Below are 11,469 nucleotides of genomic sequence, written 5' to 3' on the forward strand. Positions count from 1 at the left end.
CACCACCACCACCAACAACAAATCTTTATATTATTATTTCTCTGACATTTAAAATAAACAGGTAAAATTATTATTATGATCTAGAGTCATGGAAAATTATTATTATTATGATTATCCCGATCACTGTCACACAACAATAAAAGCATTAAGAACATTTAATGAACATTTTTAATTTTTTTTAAATGACATGCAGAGCATTATTACATTTATGCGTTTGGAAGACCAAAGCAATCCACATTACACAAATCCAAAGCACAGAACATTTACACAGCAGAGATTTCTCATCAGCTCCACTGTACGGTGAACATGGCTGTCATGGGTAAGTCCAGTCCAGACACTGTAAGGACCTGCGACACACACACACACACACACACACACACACACACACACACACACACACACACACACACACACACACACACACACACACACACACACACACACACACACACACACACACACACACACACACACACACACACACACACACAAAAAAAACACTTTATGAAAGCATTTTATTATCAAAACATTTTAATGATTCATATGGACACTTTGCACTTTGCAGAAGTTCTCAGAAGCAGAAGTGGTCAAAGTTGGGTAAACTTAGTGGTAACTAAATGAGAGACAACAGTTCATATACTGTTTCTATTTCCATTTGTTCCAAAAAAAAAAAAAAATCCATGATAGTGTTTCCACAACATTCCAAAAGAGAGACTGATTACAGCCGTCAGAAGAGAGAATGATGGGAGATTTGCCACCCCTCTCTCAGTCGTTGTATTAGAAACAGCTATTTGTAGAATTCAGAAACCCAAGTCATTAGCAACACCGGAGGCCGTTAAAGGGTTAGTTCACCCCAAAATGAAAATTCTGTCAGTATTTACTCACCCTCATGTTGTTCCAACCCTGTGAGACCTTCGTTCATCTTCGGAACACGAATTAAGATATTTTTGATGAAATTTGAGAGCTGGATCACTCCTCCATACTAGTCCATAGGCTTCTTCAGGGATTGAAACTTGCCAGCCCCGAAAAGTTATTAAAGCCATCGTTAAAATAGGCCAAGTGACTACAGTGGCTCAATCTTAAGTTTATCAAGTGACGAGAATACTTTTTGTGCGCAAAAAACACTAAAATAACGACTTTATTTCAACTATTCATTTCCTTCTCTGTTGGCCTAGAGTGAGTTCACGTTGTTATATGTCACACGCATCACACACATGACCAGCGTCGGCCAATAGTGAGCCTACGTTCTGACGTACAACACAGTAGCACTACGCTATTACACTACGTTGACTCACACAGAGGCCCACACAGAAGGAAATTAATAGTTTTGAATAAAGTCGCTATTTTTGTTTTTTTTGTGCACAAAAAGTATTCACGTCGCTTGATAAACTTATGGTTGAGCCACTGTAGTCACTTGGACTATTTTAACAATGTTTTTACTAACTTTTCTGGGCTGGCAGATGAAATTACCTAGCAGCCTATAAAGGAGTGAGACAGCTCTCAGATTTCATCAAAAATATCTTAATTTGTGTTCCGAAGATGAACGAAGGTCTTACGGGGTTGGAACAACATGAGGGTGAGTAAATACTGACACAATTTTCATTTTTGGGTGAACTAACCCAAGCCAGGGAAAGGTCTAGTTTTTTATGTTTGGTTGACAAGCTGGTCACACATTGGCAATAAAAAAGTGATTAATACATGAAGATTCTTATATATATCCCCTATAATTCGTTTTTTGGTATTTATTGCCAAGGTAATATAACACTAAGTAAAGCATTATAAATGTATATTACAGTTTTAAAAAAATGGAAATTTGAGCATAGATTTGCGATGTTGATAACTGTGGAATCACATCATCAAAGTCTGTGAAAAAGGTCCATTAAAATGAAATATGAAATGCACATTAATCACCATGATTACATTTTGTACATACTAACGGGAGTATAAGTAAACCAAACTAGGTAGACAAACACAAATCTAGACCTCAGAACTTGATGCATACCTTGGTGTCTGTGCTGTACGAGAAGTCATGAACCTTTTGCCCGTTGGCCCACACTGCTGTAGGTCGAGTCTGAACTCCGAAAACACTTACTTCCCCGAGGACCAAATGATCGAGAGATCTGTTTAATTTGACTGGCTTACTGACCACATAAGACTGCAGGGGAATAATTATAGATTTAGAGATTATAGATTATAATTATAGAGATAGATTATAGATAGTTATAGATTACATCAAATGAATGGACATATTGACCATATTTTTTGAGTATTCTACTATAATCCATTTGTATGTTGAAATTCATCTGGTGTTCTAGCTGTCTTAATTTTTATAAATTGCACATAGAGTATACAATCTGTTCATAGCAATAACAGCACTTGATGTTTTTTTTTTTTCAATTTTACTGCCTGCTGAAGCAATTCATTTTGGACTGCTCCAACACAGAATAACAATGGGAAACAGATGTTCAATAGAAAAATCCTCATCCAAACCAATCAATTCAACATGCAAGCAAAATTCACGCTATTTCGTACCTTTTCAGCAAAGAAGAGAACATATGAGTAATCTCCCCTCTCAAAAGTGTCCAGACTTTCCCCATCATCCCAGAAAAGATCCCCTTTGGCCCAATTTTCTGCAGACAGTGCCACGATCAGAGTGAAAGGGTTTCTGCGAGATGCTGTAGTGGTCAATGCGGGAACCTTGGAAACAAAGAAGAAATAGCAAAAGTTCACTTGCTACACAGCATAAATGAGATATTATGATTGTTGCTAGTCTTTACACCACCTGCTGCGGGATGATGCTCCCCTCTCTCACTTGAATGTTAATGGTGTCCAACGCGGCAGGAAACGAAATGTATTGCCCTTTACTGTAATAAGCTTTCCCCTATAAGAAAACAGAGGATTCAGTCTCATTTACCTTAAAGGATTCATATCACATGTCTTTGAATTACATTGCAACATAATAACTTTGTAAACATATCACAATGTGAAGCAGGATATGCAAAAAAAGGGGTAAAAAAGAAGGTGTTATATATATATATATATATATATATATATATATATATATATATATATATATATATATATATATAATAATAGAAAACTGTTCTTTAAAATTGTAATAATATTTCACAATATTACTATTTTTACTGTTTTTTGATCAAATAAATGCAGCCTTGGTGAGCATTAGACACTTCTTTCAAAAACATTAAAAATATATAATTTTTCTCAAACTTTTGACTGGTAGTGAATGTATATAGTGTAAGACGGTGGCTTACATTGTGCAGACTGTACCAAGTCCCCAGAGGGAGATAAGCCGTCACCTCCACTGCTCCCTGTTCCAGAACCGGACTGATAAGCAGTGAACTCCCCCACAGGAACTGCCTGTCAATGGTCTGGCAATTTGGATCAGTGGGGAACCTAAAAGAAATGAGCAATCTCAGAGATATTAAGTCATAAGTCATCGCTGAGATATTGAGCTAGAATGAGCGAGTGTATGTGTACTGTACTCAAGGAAGAGGGAGCGTGCCACGGTGCTGGCGGAGATGTGTGCATGATGGAACAGTGTGTAGAGGAAGGGCAGGAGAGAGTATCGCAGTGTAGTCACAGTCCTCATGGCATCTTGGGCTTGCTGGCTAAATACATATGGCTCTTGGGGCTGAGAGTATGAAATATACATATAATATAATCTAAAATTATTGAAATTGTTAATTTTTTATTTGAAAATTAATAAAAGAAAATTGAGAAAATCATATATATATATATATATGCAATACTGGTCAAAAGTTTGTAAACATTAAAGGGGACCTATTATGCCCCTTTTTACAAGATGTAAAACAAGTCTCTGATGTCCCAAGAATGTGTATGTGAAGTTTTAGCTCAAAATACTAAAAAGATCATTTTTTATAACATGTTAAAACTGCCACTTTTGGGGGGTAAGCAAAAATGCGCCGTTTTTGTGTGTGTCCCTTTAAATGCAAATGAGCTCCTTTAAGAGCTCATGCAACAACAAAAAAGGACAATCGCACACACTGAAAATGTCAGAAATTGTCAGTGGCGGTGTTTAGCCTTATACGTTCGAACCGGAGTCGGACAATGATGCCTACAGAGCCAGAGACTATACGCTGCATGGAGAAGAGGTATAGTTTAGAATTAAATATATTAAAACAATTTAAATTAACTGGTTTCTGTTGTAATACTGTATATTTTAAGATGTAATTTATTCCTGTGATGGAAAAGCTGAATTTTCAGCAGGCATTACTCCAGTCTTCTGTGTCACATGATCTAAATTCCAGTTAATTGTTTCCAAACTTTTGATCTGTAGTATGTATATATATATATATATATATATATATATATATATATATATATATATATATATATATATATATATATTAATCTATGATTTTTTTCTTCTAGATGACTGTAAATTGTTGACCGATATCTCACAGCATTGGGTTTGTCATTATGGTTTCTCATGAAAGGGTAAAAGGCTCCGAGTTGTGTCCAGCGCACACACAGTTCTTCAGTAGTGTCTCCACCAAATCCACATACATCAGCCCCCACAAAGGGAACGCCATAGAGTCCAAACAGGAGCACAGCTGGTACACACACACACACAGAAATAAACCAACAGCGGGGACAAATCATGCTTTTCAAGTTTTAGGAACAAAACTAATAGACAAGACATGTACATGTCACTTCTCAGCTTATGTTCCAAAACATTTCCATATCTAGGTGGCCAGGTGAGGGAGCCTGCATTGTGAATGCTTGAACATCTCTAGACGTGGATGTATGTTAGCATATGTGGATGTTGGCGAGCACTTGCAGGGGCAGGACTAAGCAAAACTTATTTTATCCTCTTTGTAACCATATATTAGCATATGTATACGATCTTTCTCTCTCACCAGGTATTGAAAAGCGCATTTGCTCCCAGTCACTCTGCACATCTCCTGTCCAGTGTGCAGAGAAACGGCCCAGTCCTGGAAAAGACGACCGGGATAGGACAAATGGACGAGTGCCCTTTACTTTCAACAATGCCCTGAAATACAAATGAGTGGAAAGTTGGTAATAATGTCAAACCATATCAAATGGATCTGTTCACCAATTAACTTTATTGTTTTTTTTACTGATTGTATGAATGGAAGAGGCATTTCTCTGACCTGTGGGTGGCGATGGCCTCGGTCAGACCGTAGAGATTGTGCAGATTGTAATGATTGGACAGATACTGTTGAGCGGACATACACACAGTTCCTGAGTTTAACTGACATCCTATTACACCTGTAAACCCAGACAGATCTCTTCATGCAGGTCACATAAAAACAGTGATAGTCATTTTACAAGAGAGTATATTAAGACTTTACTGTTCTTACCTGGAGTATAAGGAGGTTTCTCCAAGTCAGAGTCAGGACATCCATCCACAGATCCCTGCACAAAATTTGATGGCTCATTCATGTCCTGCGAGCAGAATTTCAAAAGAAATTTAGAAGTTATCTATAAAGCCCCGGTCACACCAACAATGATAACTGTAAAGATAACGATAAAGATATAGTTGTAAAAATCGTTCTAAATATTAAAGAATAGTAGAGTTCACATCATCACTATAACGATAACGGCACAGAGAAACAATATTGTTGGAATCACTTTTAGAGCGATTTTTTTTCCAGCTGACTCCTTCCGAACGATAAAAACTTTGACAAACATTAACAGCCAATCAAAATCCTTTCTGCTTTAAAGAGCTCGAGCATTTAAAGCGGCAGACGACAAATATACGCTAATATAGCTGTATTTATCTTTATAGTTATCATTATTGGTGTGAACAGGCCTTAAGTTATATATGTGTGCATTTAATTCAGGTACATTTGTTCACTTTTTTAAATGAAATCAATGGCAAAAGTGGTCAAGTTGCTAAAAATAACTTTTATAGTATAATTATAATATTCTATTATAATATAATAGAAAAAAAATATTTTTCATTTATTTTGATTAAATATGTCAGTTACATTTAGAGATCTTAAAGGTACACTACAAAAAAACATTTAGATTTAAAGGGAAAAAAATACAGTGTAAGAGTGTGGCCCCTTTAAATTCATACATTCATGTTTTGTCACCTTTTTAAAATATGTTTAATTAAAGTATGTTTATTTATAGTTTACTCTGTAAGTACTTACTATCCAGAGTCCATCCACAGGTACCTTGTTGTGAAAGGCTCTGATACAGTCCATCCACCAGTCCTGTGTTGTAGGATTGGTGAAATCTGGGAAAGCAGTTAGACCTGGCCATACCTGGTTATAAATACATGCAAAATCTTTATACCCCCACCATATTCTATCATGACTATAAAACTACTACTAATACAGTGGTGCAGAAAGAAAATACATTTTGTATATGACATTATCACGACTAACTTTTAGTGAGGGTAATATTCCATGTGTGGCGCTAACCTTCCCAATTAGGATCTGTCCAGTGGAGTTGGTGATGAACACTCGCCTCTGCAGCCCATCATCAAAGGGTTTGTATGAACCAGGAGGACTCGTACTGCTGATGCCTGGATCCTAACACAGGACCCCATGATATTCAACACTGATGTGTGTATTTGTGTACTGTGACTAGTGTGCTTTTTGGGTGTATGTATGTATCACTGGCATTAGGTGCAACTGCTTGTTAATGCAAATATCTAATCAGCCAATCACATGGCGACAACTCAATGCATTTATTTAGGCATGTAGACATGGTCAAGACGATGTGCCGAAGTTCATACTGAGCATCAGAATGGGGAAGAAAGGTGATATAAGTGATTTTAATGTGGCCTGGTTGTTGGTGGGAGACGGGCTGGTCTTGGTATTTCAGAAACTGATGATCTACTGGGATTTTCACACACAACCATCTCTTGGGTTTACTGAGAATGGTCAGAAAAAGAGAAAATATCCATTGAGCCGCAGTTCTGTGGACTTAAATGACTTGTTAATGCTAGAGGTCAGAGGAGAATGGCCAGACTGATTCAAGCTGATAGAAAGGTAACTCAAATAACAGTAACACAAATAAGCACTCTTTAAAGAGGTCTGCAGAAGAGCATCTCTGAACACACAACACATCGAACCTTGAAGCAGATACAGCAGCAGAAGACACACACCGGTGCCACTCCTGTCAGCTGAGAACTGGAAACTGAGGCAACAATTCACACTGACTCACCAAAAATGGACAATGGAAGATTGGAAAAACGTTGCCTGGTCTGATGAGTCTGGATTTCTGCTGTGACAATCAGATGGTAGGATCAGAATTTGGCAAAAACAACATGAAAGCATGCCATGGATCCATTCTGCCTTGAGTTAGTGGTTCAGGCTGCTGGTGATGTAATGGTGTGTTAGACATTTTCTTGGCACACTTTGGGCCTTTAGTACCAATTGAGCATCATTTAAATGCCACAGCCTACCTGAGTATTGTTGCTGACCAACCATGTCCATCCCTTTATGACCACAGTGTATCATCTACTATAATCTATCATGGCTACTTGCAGCAGGATAATGCACCATGTCACAAAGCTCAAATAATATCAATCTGGTTTCTTAAACATGACACTGAGTTCACTAAACTCAATGGCCTCCACAGTCACCAGATCTCAGTCCAAAAGAGCGTCTTTGGGATGTGAAGGAATGGGAGATTCGCATGATGGATGAGCAGACGATATATCTGCAGCAACTGTGTGATGATATCATGTCAATATTGAACAACATATCTGAGGAATGTTTCCAGCACAATGTTGAATCTACCCCAGAAAGCATTAAGGCAGTTCTGACAACAAAAGGGGGCCAACCCAGTACTAGGTGTACCTGATAAAGTGGCCAATGAGAGTGTGTGTGTGTGTGTGTGTGTGTGTGTGTGTGTGTGTGTGTGTGTGTGTGTGTGTGTGTGTGTGTGTGTGTGTGTGTGTGTGTGTGTGTGTGTGTATTATATATATATATATTATATATATATATAAATTATATAGCATAGAAAAGATATTGATATCACTGATATTTCAACACACAAGCATCACGCTATGAAGTTCAAATAAGGATGAAAGGATCTCCATCACAGAATATTATCCACGTACCAGAATGAGCACATACTTCATGCCCAGCTGATGGAAGTCTTCAACCATCTGGGGCAGATCTCCAAACCGTTGTGGATCAAAAGTAAACACTCTTCTTTGGTCCGCATAATCAAGGTCATTCCACTGAACATCCTACAGAAGTCAATTGAAGGTTATTTAAATTATCATGTAAAACTTGCTTGGTTACTTGGTTCTCTCTCTATGCAGTATATATAGTTATATATTTTTCTTCTTCTTTTCAAAATGGCTTACTACAACCATACTACTTTACAATTTTACAGTATGCATAATCTGGAATATCTGGATGACCAACAGTACTACATCTGCAATGTGCAGTATACTATACTATGTTATAATTTATACACTATGTGTGAATAATTATTATGTCAATATTCTGATTATATATTTTTTCCAAGCACATTTGACCAATTTCAAACCACATATGTTAACTTTAACAGAGCATATTAAACTGGGTACTGTATCCCACAATGCAATGTATTCAACTTAACCTTCAATATCTAGTATGACGAACAAACCAGAAGCAATATGAACAACAATTTTACACCAAATTGAAAAAGAATGAAGAAAAAAAAGTTTAGATACGATAAATGGGTGATATTGTCATATGAAAAGTATAGCAGTGAGCACACAGTTGATACCAGTAGTTCTCAAACCTTTTTTTTCCTGAAACTTTTTTGACTCCAAAGCCCCCCGCTGTCATAATATACATTATAAATATCGTTTTAAGATTGTATTAATTTGCAATGACTTTTCCAAGTCTAGAAATCACACTTATAAAATTAATTAACATTTTAAAATAATTTTAACAGGTAATCTTGAGGTCTACTTGGAAGTATGCTGTGGCCCCCCGGCTGAGAAGCACTGGTATATACTGTTCAGTGTGCAGTATCTTCCAAACACAGCCATTATTTATTTTATTGACATACTAGAGGGATCTTGGCCTGGCGCATGAGCTGTACCACTGTTCTTGTGACGTTGGTGGACGTATAACCCCAGCGACAGAGGTGGAAGCCCAGTGACCAGTAGGGTGGCATCATAGGATAACCTCAAAGATACACAACACAATAAGTTACACTGTAAACGACAATTCTAATACAGTATGTGGACTGTCTATTGTTAAATACCTATAACCTCATGGTACTGCTGTATCACACTCTGAGGACTGGGGCCTAAGAAGATGTAGAAGTCCAGAATTCCTCCGACGGTCACCCATGTCAATGCTGGAGAGGGCTGCATAAACACTTCTACAATTGGCAATTTTAAAACTGTTAGTGAAAACCAAAATTAGAAGGAGCTAATTCAGACCACAAACGCTGTACCCATTGTGTTGCTGTTGAGAAGAAAGACTCCATGTGCCTGTCCATCACCTTCTTGGACTAGGAAGAAAGGGTGGGAGCCATACAGGTTGGCACTTCTCTACAAAGGGCCATATAAAACATTAAGTACAGCTCTGAATAAAAGGGGAAGTTAAAGAAGAATGTGAAATGATGTGAATTTCTTACATGTGGTGCCATGTCTCTGTTCCATAATGAAACAGAGCTCCAGTTGAGGTCCAGCGTGATGGGGGTGTAATGTTCACCCAGTCCAGATATCACAGAGGAAGCCATGCTGGTGGAGAGCTGTAGATACTGATCCGCAAACAGGAGGGGGCCTATTGTAGTATTCAAACTAGGGGGGGAAATACAATGCATTTGTGCAATGTTCTTTCCCCAAGACATTTCTCTTTTTTACCATATAGATCTGTGGACTGTCATTGACACCCAGAAACAGAAACAGAAACAGAAGAAGAATGTATAAGCAGAAAACATATAATACAAGAAAAGAAAAATGGAAGTACACTTACAGAACACGGCCATTGGATTTTCGCCGTACAATAAACCCAAACGGATCTGGTTGGAAGTCAACATCATAGAGGGGGGTTTGTGTGTCTTTGTGGCCCCTGGATTTGGACGTCACAAAGGGGACCTCGTATCGTTGAGATGCTGGATCTTTCAGCTTTGGCAAAGTGAAGCCAGCAAGATAAAGTAAGATTAGGTCATCTGAAATACACTACATGACTTCAAATCTGAACAGGTTTTCAAACACTAGGCATCATACACTTGCAGATTTTGTAAATGGTTACAGAGAAAAACGGAATCGTGCACTAAATGACTAAAAATCAGGGCAAAAATCTAGGCAAAAGTCATGTAATTAAATAGTAATAGATTTAATCAATCATTTCCCATGCTCATTTCAGACTTGACTGATTCAAGAGTTTATATTTCCAAGAATTCAAGGAAAGATCATGTGACTGCATTAAATTCTTCCAAAACGTACAATATCTGATTTGTAATTGTACTTTTTGTAATTGAAAAGACTGAAAGAAGTGCTCACAGTGAGGTGAAGACGACCCAAAGACTCGGCCATCACATCTAGCTGCAATGTGGGGATGTCCCGGGGCAGGTATGAGGGTGCAGAACGGGTCAGCGTGGCCCTTTGCCCCCTCTCTGTGGTCAACAAGGGACCCATTTTGTAGCCTGGGTAACGGACTGGGTAGAAACACCATGGTGGTCCTCTTAATCCAGACTGAGGTAGAGGCACATAGCAGCATCCTCTCCCCTCACAATTGGCCCGACTCAAAGATCTGTCACGGCCACAGTCGATGCGGCTCTCCACAGCTATGCTACACTGATCCCTAACAGAACTAGTGTGAGTCCTGGGATCAGCAGATATGTGAAGATTATTACTGAAGTTCTTCTGGGATTGAATGCTCCTGTGTGAGATATTTGAACTATGTTGCCACTCTTTTGATGGTGAAAAGGCTAATGAAACACTCTTGTCTTTGTGCACCAGGATATGAAGTACAGAAGTAAGAAATAGTAAGGTTAATAGGGCAAATGTGTGCAGGAGCCAACCAATTATGGCCATTTAAAGGGGTTGGGGTTGGCTCTTCCTGCATTAAACACGAGTTTACACGAGTTAGAAATGGTAAAATAAGAGTAAAAGAGTAAAACAAGAAAGCATGTAAGATCGTTCACTGTCAAAACATAACTAATCGCACTACAGCTCTTCTTCAGATCGGACGAGAAAATGACGCATGCGCAAGTGCGCACCCACAAAACTTAAAACTTCTTCATGATCATCCAGACGATCTTTTAAAGACGCATATGAGAATCTTAATTGTATATTCCTGCACCTGTAACTGCAAGCGCGTAGTAAATAATTTTGGAACCTTGCCTTACTACTGCATTTTATTAGCTTAAATGTTTATCGGTGTACTTCTCTCCGGACGCAGACATGATGTTCCCATGACGTCACGAGTCTGGATCTCGGCAAAATGTATTTTATACTTTTCTTTTTGGATGTCTTCTTATAGTTGT

The 11,469-nt window shown here is 38.1% G+C and overlaps 1 protein-coding gene across 1 annotated transcript; it reads right to left on the reverse strand.

The window, feature by feature from the left end:
- Positions 1-150: 150 nt before the first annotated feature.
- On the reverse strand, positions 151-11,413 carry gaa (alpha glucosidase). Its single transcript, XM_077211892.1, has 19 exons — positions 10,484-11,413; positions 9,954-10,105; positions 9,613-9,778; positions 9,430-9,526; positions 9,235-9,354; positions 9,037-9,155; positions 8,090-8,221; positions 6,441-6,551; positions 6,168-6,281; positions 5,370-5,454; positions 5,160-5,277; positions 4,905-5,038; positions 4,447-4,598; positions 3,507-3,655; positions 3,276-3,417; positions 2,783-2,881; positions 2,533-2,697; positions 2,003-2,155; positions 151-347 (listed from the first exon to the last, which is right to left on the reverse strand). Exons 1-19 carry the CDS (start codon positions 11,015-11,017, stop codon positions 285-287), a joined length of 2,805 nt encoding a protein of 934 aa, XP_077068007.1. The 5' UTR covers positions 11,018-11,413; the 3' UTR covers positions 151-284.
- Between the last annotated feature and the right edge of the window lie 56 nt (positions 11,414-11,469).

Source organism: Siphateles boraxobius, unplaced genomic scaffold (assembly GCF_051911475.1).
Source record: "Siphateles boraxobius isolate OS27281-9 unplaced genomic scaffold, OSU_SipBor_1 66, whole genome shotgun sequence".
Lineage (NCBI taxonomy): Eukaryota > Metazoa > Chordata > Actinopteri > Cypriniformes > Leuciscidae > Siphateles > Siphateles boraxobius.